This window comes from Saccostrea echinata, unplaced genomic scaffold, assembly GCF_033153115.1.
Source record: "Saccostrea echinata isolate AGI-Se365-2 ecotype Australia unplaced genomic scaffold, CSIRO_AGI_Sech_v1 ptg000054l, whole genome shotgun sequence".
NCBI classification, from domain to species: Eukaryota; Metazoa; Mollusca; class Bivalvia; order Ostreida; family Ostreidae; genus Saccostrea; species Saccostrea echinata.
In genome coordinates this window covers 7,483,338-7,495,719 of record NW_026889803.1, presented here as the reverse complement: position 1 = coordinate 7,495,719, position 12,382 = coordinate 7,483,338, and the positions used below count along the sequence as shown (strand labels likewise).

The following is a 12,382-nucleotide window of genomic DNA, read 5'->3' as shown; positions in this document are numbered from 1 at the left end:
TGTGACTGAATTTTGTGTTTTCTATCCTTTTTGGGTTTTTTTTCCCCTGAAGCATCTTTGCTCATTTAAGCAAATGCCTCTTAAGGAGAAAGTTCTTGCAACAAAGTTCAATTGCAACTCTTTTCTGTGACTATGTTCTATCAAGTGAAAGTGTATACGTATTTAAAAGTATTTCTGAAAAATTAATATTTTTGTTCAGGAGACCCCATATAAGGATGATGATTAAGAAATTGGAAGAGTTAACTTTACAAAAATCATCATCTCTAGAACAACTAGATCAGGAATTAAATGATGTTTTCTTTGAAAGTATCTGTAAGTAAACAACAATAATAATTAAGATGTACAGATTACACCAAGACGTTAAAGATTGTGACTAAATATTGTACCCAATGTTTACAATATAAAGGAGTGATTCTAAATGATCAGTTGTCTAAATTGATACAGAAATGTTAAGGTAGTGAAGCTTAAAAAAGACCTTGACACTTTGTCAGAATGGATTAAATGTATCAGATGTATGTTAAAATCTCGCATTAAGGATTGTAGGGTAATATGAAAATCATCTATTCTTCTGTGTTCAATAATTCAGAAGTGAAAAAAGAATTAGATAGACTACACGATCAGTATATAATGGTCCCAGCTGACAAAGCAGGTAACAACATTGTCTTTGTTTGTAAGGCTCATTATATTGTATTTTAGAAGAACTGGGATTTCATTTTACAATTGGCAATCCAACTTATACCCATAGCTCCCTTTCTAAGGAGGAAATTCTTCAAAATCATGTCAGTTCTGAATATTTTTAATATTCCCAACAACCAAAATGAATCTGAATTACCATATTTATATTGGATTCCGAAAATTTCTTAAAAATCCTTCCAAAGATATATAGCGGGTTGCAGTAAATGTTCTACCAAGCCTCTTTCTTTACTCCCCACTAAAATATTAACAGCAGTGAAGGAGAAACTTCAGGAGTACTGTGCAACAATATATTCGAGAAGTGGTGTAAATCAGATGTGGATACTTAAAAATTTGAAGGAACTTTTGGAAAATTTGAAATCACAAAATTTTACCAAAATCAATAACATAAAAACTTACGACTTTTCAACTCTGTATACAACCATTCCCCACGATAAATTAAAGTCCAGGCTTTTTGACATCATTGACAGCTGCTTTTTTTCAATAAAAATGGAAGTCGTAAATTTACTTACCATGTCATTGGTCATTTGTAAAATTATTTTGTTAAAAACATTCTGATTTACACATAAGTACTCTGAAGTTTATATTAAAAAGATGCTTGAATTTCTGATTCACAATATGTATGTGGTTTTTGGAGGCCAGGTCTTCCAACAATCTGTTGGGATTTCCATAGGTACCAATTGCGCCCCGTTGTTAGCAGACCTATTTCTGAAGCAGAATGTCAAAATCTTATATACATGAGAAAAAGAAATCTCTTGCTGTGGCCTTCAACTCGACATTTAGATATATCGACGATGTATTATCAATTAACTTTTATAGTTATATCCATTCATATGTGGACATGATATATCCCAGTGAGCTTGAAATGAAAGATACCGCAGAGTCTGACACATTTGTTCCATATTTGGATATTTTACTAGAAAAAGACGTTAATGGTAATCTAACAATTTATGATAAACGTGATAACTTTAACTTTTCAATCGTCAACTTCCCTTACTTAATATGCAGCAATATTTTTATAATATTAATACCCTTATCACCTGCATATGGGGTGTGTATCTCTCGGTTGATTCAATACTCAAGAGCATGCTCTACGTACTAACTTCTAAAACGAGATAAGTTTTTGACAAACAAGTTGATGAAACAAGAATATCAACAGTCTCGTTTAAAGTCATCATTTCGTAAGTTCTATGGTTGATGCATTGACCTTGTCAACAAATACAATATATCATTAAGTCATATGCAGACTGGCGTTTTTCTTACCAATTGTTAGGCCATTATTTACACACTGAATTGTCGACGGATTTTTCCGCTATTTCCCGATCATGACAAGGAGCACACGGCGGGTGTGATCGGTAGGGGATGCTCACTCCTCAATGGCACCTGATCCCATCTCTGATGTTTTTTGGAGTTTGTTTGCTCTGTTCCCGATTTGTATTGCATGTTTTAATGGACTTTGATCTTGAATACTGTTCGTTATCTCCATATTTTATTCAGTTTGATTGATTGATTGTACCGTTATGTTGATTTATGCCCCATTCGAGAATTTTTTCACTCATATAAAGACGTCACCATATGCCGGTGAAGGGATTCAAATTTAAATCTATTCTTGGCACTTAAGGCCTTTGAGCAGTGAGGGTCTTTATCGTGCCAACGCCTAAGAAAATTGAAAATATTTTGGGTAAGTTGGTGCTACATGTATGAATTGAATTAAGTTTCATCCTAAGTGAGTATAATTCTTTTTTGTTTTACTTTAATTTTTTAAACTTCTAACCAAATTCGTATTAGACCTCTTTCATCCTTCTTGAATTCAGATTGACGCCATTTGTTTCTCTAGTAAGCTTTTTCACGAAAATGTGACCTAGAATTTCTTCTCTATTGCGTATACATTGAAGTGCTACAAAAATTATTTTACTCATGAATTTTAAAGTGATGGAGTTGAAAGGAAGCACTACCCTGTAGAGGCAAATTCACACTTTCTCAAAACTATTCATAAATATATTCGTAATTCGTATCCATGTCTAGTATTCTGACTTCATGTTCCATCATTTTCCAATCTATTTTAAGAGTCTTAAGATTTTCTTTAAAACAGTTATTTTACAACTTGTTCTCTAGAAGCCTGTTTGTCCAAGATTCGTAGGCTAAAACTCCCATCTAGTTAAACTAAACCCAGAATGTCGTAAATATGTTATTTTATTTATAGAAATAACATTTTCTAAAATTGAATGAAGGTCTGGAACATACATTTTTAAAAAAAACTTATTTTTTCGTATAACTATGACTTAAGTAGCTTGACAGTCTCTGTCTGGAATGGTTTCCAGTGTTTGGCCTCTTTCCGGTAACATATCAACATTTATTATACCTCTACTGATTTTTCACTATGTAAGAGTAAATCGATATATTTTGCTGATTCCCTGAAAATCACCGTAAAAAGACTGATTCCCAGTAAAAAGAAGCATCAGTTTAATGAACTGAATACACACTTATGCAGACCACCTAGATATGTTCCAAATTAAATAAATTCATAAATATTCATATTTAGCAGCTGTAAAAGTTACATATAGGGAGGGAAATAGGGGAACTGGAATCTTGCTGACTCCCTCAGTATGATGTATTTTAACTGTATAATGACGCTTTCTTGACAGTTGACGGACAATGGACAACTGCTCCGAATATTTAACAGTGTCCGATTTACCTCTTAATGTTCATCTTCCCTCTGCTCACTCATATAAAACCTTTCCTTAACACTTTTGATTATCCAAAAAGAAATCTAATTCATAGCCTTCGGGTTACCTTGCGGGCCAAAATTTGACAGAAATGGTCTGTGAACTTGACAATATCATAAAGGAATAATCATTTATACTACTTATACTACTTAGAGTTATCTCTCTTATCCGAGTATCGATGAACCTTAAGGGATTGAAAAGCGGAACGATCCCATCTCCTCATATGTGTATTAGTCCTGGATGGTGACCACTCCTTTCGTGAGAGTCTACCCAATCTCATCAGAAATTTCTCCTCTATCCCTTTTCATAAGAATGAAACAGGAAGCTGTTGTTCCGGTGTACGTTCTGTAGATTCCAATGGATTTGGTACCTTGCAATTCACAGAACAATCTCTGCTCTCGGTCATTCCTGTTCCATTTGTTCAAATGTTATAACAGGGATATCATAAAGCATGAGTGACCATATCTAGTAGTGAATCATTGAAATATTCATTTATTCACACACGAAAAGCAAAAAACTGAGACAAAAGGCTACTACACACTCAAACCCCGTTATTTTATTGCATTACATGATGTTATCTGTAACCTTTTAAGAATCACGCCCATCGGCCGTATCAATTAATGCATGAAAGTAGGTAAACGCATTATATAGAGTTTTGTTTCATATAAACTCTAAACGTAGAAAGTCTATCTATGCTAGAAAAACCGTCAAGTAAACGAACTTTTAAAAAAAAAACTTGTGTCATAATGTATGTGAATTTCTAATGAAAATTCAGTTAATTTTTTTTTAACGTAAATCTTGGTATACAGGTAAATGTACCGCTTAAAGCGTGCTACCGATTTAGTTTCTACCTCAGAGGGACCAGAAGAAGAAAAAGGTAAAATATATTGGATATAATATTTGGATTATTTTTTTTTAATATGCATGTCAATTTAATTTTTTTAAAAACATTTCTAGTGTATTTGTACAATTATGCATTGTTGCACATGAGATATTCAGTAATTTAGTTTCTACCTCAGAGGGACGAGAAAAAAAGGTAAAATATATTGGGTTTAATATTTAGATTATTTTTTTAATCTGCATGTCAATTTTATTATTATTATTTTTTTAACATTTCAGTTGTATTTGTACATTTATGCATTGCACATGAGATATCCAGAGATAAAAACAAACATTATATCGGAACCAATACATGTGTATATTAATTAAGGTTAATGTGTACTAAAATGTCAACTCGATGATCAAATTCTCCTGAAAGAAACACTATTGTGAACATTAGAAAAGTATGCTCAAATTTTACCATAAAATATAAATAACCCATCTCTGAAACAATCAGATGTGATGATGAAAGCGTATACTCCTCGCTTTCTTCGATTCTTTTCAATTCTTTGGCTCTGTGTTATTAGATATGTTGTATTTTTCGCCAATTAATTCAACATTGCCATTTTATACCTCTACTGATCGAAATTTGTCCGTTGTCTGTATATGTTGTCGCCGTATAAAATTTTATTTTTGACATCTTTAAAATGTCTTCTTAAGAACCACTAGTTCGGAAAAGATGAAAATTATGTGAAAGCTTCTTTACATGGTGAAAATTCAAAGTTTGTTCAAATCAACAAAGTTATACATAGGAATATATAATAAAGAAAACATCTTTAAACTCTTCTTCTCAAGAACAGCAAAGCCACAATTAATCATATCAATGTAGTTCTCATCATTCTAAAGTAGTCTAGATTAAAGTTTGTTCAAATCATGACCTCCTGGGGTAGAGTGGGTCCACAAGAGGAGTTCAAATTTTTTACAAGGGAGTATATAGGAAAAATTTCCTCTAATAAACAAAACAGCCGTAATTACTCATAATGATATTGATTTGCAAGCATCCTCAAGCTATTTAGATCCATGTTTGTTCAGATCAGGGCCCCCGAGAATAGGTTGAGCCTACAATAGTGGATCAAAGTTTTACACGAGAGTATATAGGAAGAAAGCTTTTCAAGAGCAGCAAGGCCACACTAAATCAGATCTGGATTTTGGTCAACGATACCGAGTCAAATTTTAATGAAATTAAAGATGGGAATTAAAAAAAATCTGAAGATGAAGAACAGCAGAGCCATTATATTTACTCAGGTGAGGGTTGTGGCCCATGGGCCTCTTCATTTTCTTTTTTTAAATTGACAGGAATATAAAATTGCATTTGTCGAATGGGAATTATTTTTAAAATTGTATATTTTATTCAAGGATGAAATGACAAAATGAAAGTATCAAAAGCAGAAATACCCAGACTTGAAAAAATATTGTTTCTGTAGATCAAGGTGTGTAACTGCATTTATTTTATTTATCTCTGAGAAATTAAAAAAAAAATATAGATAAAAGTAAAATGAACGTTCTGTGTGATTTTGGTTCACGATCATGAAATGTATAAATATGACTGTCATTACTGAGTATCTTGAGTGTTTATCAGTTTCTTTTATTGCGGATATTGTTATTCCCGGACACAGTAACATGTTATATTGTCATGATTGTGTTTATTTTAGTTATCAACTACATTTGGATTTGGACAAATATTGTTAATTATGGCATGTCCTTTTCATTAATATCGGGTAGGACATTGTCTTTTTGTTACCCTCTTCAAACAAATTTGAATTTTGACATTTGAAAAGCATTTCAAGCTTGAACATGATCTCAAGTTGTACCAAACTGTAAATTTACATGTATGAAGCACAATTAATTCATTTCGCCCCGACATATGAAAAAAGGCCTGGTTGAAAAGTACGAGGTTATATGCCCCATGAAGTTTTAAAACTTTGAGCTGCATTATTTATGATAAAATTCCAACTTTAAATTATTTTATTCAAATACAAAGAAACTGACAAATATCTAGGCATATCTAGGCATTTATATTTCCTACTTTATGCTAAAGATGAGCTTAAGGTAGTGTCGCCTGACTGCAATATTACTCCTCATCGGTTGAAGTTCATGAGAATGTTAACTTGGAATTTTTTTCAAAGAAATCTTATAGTTAGAAAAATAACAGTTATGTAATGAAATATGAAGATAACGATCTAAAGTTCATTATGGAAGCAGAGCAAATACGGACCCCTGAAAACATCAGAGGTGGGATCAGGTGCCTTGGAGGAGTAAGCATCCGGTGTCGATCGGACAAATGTGAAAATCCGTATACAATTCAGTTTGAGAATAATTAATGGTCTAACAATCTGTATGAAAAACGTCAGTCAACATCTGACTTGACGATATGATTCTATTTGCTAACAAGGTCATTGTATCGATCATAGAATTTGCGAAATGTTGACTTTAAATAAGATTGTTGATATCCTTGTTTCATCAACGTTTTTGTCAATGGCTTGCCTCGTTTTAGAAATTGTTAGTAGATAGATCATGCTCTTGTGCATCGAATCAACTAGGAGACATAAACTCCATATGCAGGTGATATTGGCATATTGATACATAAATAAGGGAAATTGACGATAGAAAAGTCATAGCGTTTATCATAAAGTTTTATTGTTAGTTGCCATTAATGTCTGTCTCTTAGTAAAATATCCAAACATGAAACAGATGTGTCAGACTCTGTGGTATCTTTATAGTCCAAAGGGATATAATGAATCAACGTAGGAATGAAAATTATTATTAATTGATAAATCGCAGTCGATATATCTAAGTGTTGATTGAATGCCACAGCACGTAAGTATTACAATGTAGCCTAGATGTAATGTTGTTGAAAAGTTTATCATTTGCAAAAGAGGGTGTTGCAGAAACTCGCGATTATTCCCTAAATCGAGAAGGACATTTAAGGACATACGCAACGTACCTTACCTACTGATAATTTTTCAAGATATTCTTAATTTAAGATTATAGTGCCATCAGATGTTCGTAGACAAAAAATCAGCATGCATTACCAGGGGTTTTGAAAAGATATTAAAGATGAAAATTCATGTATAATTCAAAGAAAAATTTACAAAAATTACTAAACATATATGCTAGATGTTTTGTTTATCCAAACTTGTTCTAGAAGGAGTGAGCAACAGCATTTATAGACAATAAAATGTAGCACACAGTTCCTTTAAGTATTGGAACTCTTCAACTCCAGGGAAAAAGACAATAAAGTTCAAACTACATTGCGTATGTCCTTAAATACCCACTACGCGTGGAGAGTTAGCCTATCTCTAAATATAGATCTATAACGCTACGTAGATGACTTTATTTATACAGCGGGTATGTCCAGTCCAGCTTGTTATAACAAAACATTTCACATTTTACGTTTGTTTCATGCATAGTTTTTCCTAACATAGGCTGACGACCTGTTAGTAAACTTTTCACATCTATGGTCACTGTCGCCATATTGCACAAGAAAAGTTAGAACGATAAAAGCAAAACTAATGGCAAGTGCACTTCGCACATCATTTTGAAAGATGTACTGTATAAACAGCGTGCGTTAATATTTTTCAATATATAAAAATGTGTCCTATAATTACGCTGTTGATGCAATATCCAAGAAATTTCATCGAGTCATTTCAATTTAGTTGTTTCAAGTCAAATCTGAGCCACTAATTAACAGAACAATAATGAAATGAGTATGAAAAAAATAAATTATCTAAAATGATAGTATTTTATTTTTAAGGAAGCTCTAAACACTGCTCAGTAAAGAGTTCAAATTCCATGGTAGTTTTATGCAGTTAGAGTGATCTGCCCTTTGATGTAAAATGGAATAAATGAAACTCTACAGTTGATGACACAATTTAGAATAGATTAAAGTATTCTTAACATTATATTAGACCAGAATAAAGTAGTTAAAACATTGTTTGCATGTACATTCCCAATGTAAGTAAACAACAGTAATTCCTGTTCATTAATACTTCATTGTCTTGAATTAATTTTTGTGGAGAAATATGGCAGGTACCCTATATTGAAAATGAACTAGAAAATTCAATATGAACGCCTGTATGTGATAAAATTTTCTTAAAGTCCAAAAAACATTTTTTGTCAGTGTTGAGAGTTTCCTTAAGGACATACGCAATGTAGTTTGAACTTTATTGTCTTTTTCCCTGGAGTTGAAGAGTTCCAATACTTAAAGGAACTGTGTGCTACATTTTATTGTCTATAAATGCTGTTGCTCACTCCTTCTAGAACAAGTTTGGATAAACAAAACATCTAGCATATATGTTTAGTAATTTTTGTAAATTTTTCTTTGAATTATACATGAATTTTCATCATTTAATATCTTTTCAAAACCCCTGGTAATGCATGCTGATTTTTTGTCTACGAACATCTGATGGCACTATAATCTTAAATTAAGAATATCTTGAAAAATTATCAGTAGGTAAGGTACGTTGCGTATGTCCTTAAGACAACGCCACTATATAATAACATTAAATGTATGACTAATTAGTTTTAGATCACAATATCAAGGAAACCAATTTAATTCTGTATACATTTAAAATATTACCCATTAACTTTGACATTCTCTCCCTCTCTCTTTCTCTCTCCCGAGATGTTACATTGTACTTCCATTATATAAGGAAAAAATGTAAGCCATTCCAGGATTCGAACCCATTCTCAGGTAAAAAGAATCTTCGCATAGAGTCCACACGCTTTACCACTAGACCAGCTCCGACACTGAAGAATCATGTGCTATTTTATGTGAACATTTTGCATTTTGGATGGATAATAATTTTTATTCGATTTTTGTGATTTTCAAAAACATGCCTCTTTGAAACAAAAATCGGAAATGGCAGTTTTGAAGAAAAATCCTGTCTCTTTGTGATATGTATATCAAATTTATTTTGTTTCAAGGAGGCAATTTTCGAGAACAATGGGGATTCCCTATTTGAAAAACAGAAAACTTGACTTATTTTGCTATGTGACTAATTTACACTTCATTTAATGGCAAATTGGTAGTCGATATGCAGTTTCTAAATACCGCTCTACATTGTGCTGTATATGCCGTTGTATCTGAAAAAATTTAAGATCGTTTTCTGTTACTTAAAAATTTTCTTTTAAACTGCTACAACTTTAGGGAAAATAACAAAAGAACTGCAACACCCTCTTTGTACTTTAATTTTCAAAAACAAGTCCAATGTACATGTATATAAAGGATATCCTGTATTTTATCACTGGACATAATTTAATCCACATTTCTTTCCTTACTTTAAATCATTTTAGCTGAAGCTATATGAAGCTGTTCAAAAGTCACCTATGTTGTTAAAAATCTTACCTTTTCTGCTCCTGGTTTCAACATCCCAAGGTAATTCCAGTTACATTGTTGTTTTTAATATCTAAAACTGATACATTTTAATTATATGTAACTATAAAAATGACTTCAAAACCTAAAATACTTTTTTTTAAATTTAATATGTTAATATTAATATTGTTTTCAACAGGAAGTAACAAGTGCACTTCCTGTCAGATATTTCAATTTTTTTTTTTTTTTACATTTTATCCGTGTAGTTCGTGTGGCAACATTTAAAAACTTTTTTTTTTCCTTTTCTAGGTTTTTGGTTTTTCAAAAGCAGAAAAGTTTGTTATGCTCAGATCGGGTGTTTCAGTAATGCAGCTCCATTTAATAATGTGATGGGTATCCTGCCCGACTCACCTAACAAGATTCAAACAACCTTTATGTTGTACACGAGAGAAAACCGGGAAACCCCTCAGATTCTGAGCCCCTACAATTCAAATACCATCTCCCGATCAAATTTTGATGCAAGTCGATTAACAATATTTATCACCCACGGGTTTACTGACACTACCAAAACTGGATGGGCGCTGAAAATGAAAGATGCGCTTCTGGAAGTGGTGGGTTAATATCCCGTTATAATTATAATTTTAGACAAATGAAGTTTTACTGAACAATTTTTGTTATAATTATAAATGTTTTTTTATTGTTTAGGAAATAGAAATCATACAAGTTACTAATCCCTTTTTTAAACTTGTTCTTATTACATCAGATGCACTTCTGCTTTCTCATCCAGTTACCTGTGCCGAGTTTTGCTTAAGGTAATAAATTTTGCGACCTTTAGTAAAACTCGGCACTGATCCATAATTTCCTATGAATGGAATCATGTTTAAAATTGATCGGAACCACGTTTCTTCTGAATTTAAAAATTAATTTCAAATATTGTTGACTGGCACTTTTAGGATGATGTAAACGTGATACCTGTCGACTGGTCCCCAGGAACTAAGGGCTTCAATTACATGAAATCCAGTGCAAACACGCGCGTTGTTGGAGCTACCATTGGTAACATGCTAAAGGCTTTGTGGGACACAACTAATATACAGCTTAGTCGTGTTCATTTGATTGGTCAGAGTCTTGGGGCCCATATCATGGGGTACGCCGGTGACTGGACGCGTTCAAGCATTAACATTGGTAGTATAGGCAGAATAACAGGTAGCTATTGCTTACTAACGATTATTAAAGTTTATGGTCAAACATACTTTTATCGTTCTTTTTATTGTATTTTGTACAGTTGATTTTAACTTTCCCTTAGTGGCATTGCTTTGGATTTTAGGTTTAGACCCAGCTGGATTACATTTTGAAGGTTTTGACATCAAAGTGAAATTGGATGTCTCTGATGCCAGCTTTGTCGATGTCATTCACACGGATGCGGCCTCTATTATGAATTTTGGTAAACAAATTATTTTGAAAGAATTCATCAAAACCTTTCTTTTCTTTGTATCAATAAATATATACCCTTTTTCTTCCAGGACTTGGAATCAGCAGTCCTAATGGACACGTCGATTTTTATCCCAACGGAGGTAAAAGACAACCGGGGTGCAACGCTTTGTGGAAGGTAGTGTGTAGTCATATGAGAGTGATTGATTACTTCATAGAGTCCATCACTTCCTTCTGTGAATTTAAGGCGTTTCCATGCCTAGGCTATTGGGATTACTACTTTGGAGGATGTAGATCGTGTCGCAATGGCTGCAATAGAATGGGTTACCATGTCGATAAAAATGTACACGGCACATTCTATCTGCAAACAAAAACTGAATATCCCTTTTGTGAGGAATGACAAGTTTACCTACGTTTTTACCGCAGGAAATCTCTTCAAACCCTTGTTGTGGGAGAGAACACAGACGTAGGTCTGCTTAGAAGGAGGATTTGTAGAACTCTGGACATGATTTAAGAATTTAAGTGATCTGACTGTCAAAAAGATCTAGATGGTGACTGATTGAAAGAATATACTTTTCTATGTCTGGATAGTGAGAGTGTCCGAAAAAAGAGAAATCGTATCCAGTGTAGAAAAAGCAGTGAAAACCCCTTTAAGGCTACTTCTTGCTCAAATGCAAACCTTATACTGTATTTCCATTCGTAAAAATAACGAGAGAAGAATTTTTGGTGCTGATAAATTTGTAAAATTGCGCTGTATAATTATTGTATCTTTCAGTATTGGATTACTTTTTTATGAACTACATGTAGGGATGTGGGAATCTTAATAAAAACAGGAAATATTTAATTTTATGGATATGCGTGCATTATGAAATACTCGGTATGTAATTTTCGTAATCCAGTGAATATGGCGATGTAGTCTAATATTTCTTTCCTTCAGATATCCTTATGATAAAAAGATTCAAATGTAAATTGTTCTTGCTTTGAATTTTTAAATCAAAAAAAGTAATTGACACTGGAACGCCACCAATGGGAAATTTATATTTTTTTATGTGTTTTTTTTGTGATTTGAACTAGTCTATTTATCTTCTTTATTTCATTTCGTAATGTATTTTAGGTAATCTTTGTCTATAAATAATTTTATTGTTTTAAACTGTAGAATTCCTCTCCTTTAATATATGAAAAATAAAAGATGAACAAGTGAACAATATTTTGTTCTTCACTATAACTACTAATGACAGAAATAAAATGTTTGTAATTTTCATCGACGAATTTAATTAATTAATTGTTACATAATTGTTTTTCTCATTATACTTACTATACCGGATGCAACGGCATGTTATCA

General features: G+C 32.5%; 1 protein-coding gene across 1 annotated transcript; it reads left to right on the top strand.

Moving 5' to 3' along the window:
- The first annotated feature begins 5,655 nt into the window (after positions 1–5,655).
- On the top strand, positions 5,656–12,074 carry LOC133171896 (inactive pancreatic lipase-related protein 1-like). The gene is made up of 6 exons (XM_061306693.1): positions 5,656–5,728; positions 9,594–9,675; positions 9,922–10,223; positions 10,566–10,815; positions 10,937–11,053; positions 11,133–12,074. Exons 2-6 carry the CDS (start codon positions 9,627–9,629, stop codon positions 11,438–11,440), a joined length of 1,026 nt encoding a protein of 341 aa, XP_061162677.1. The 5' UTR covers positions 5,656–5,728; positions 9,594–9,626; the 3' UTR covers positions 11,441–12,074.
- Positions 12,075–12,382: the final 308 nt, after the last annotated feature.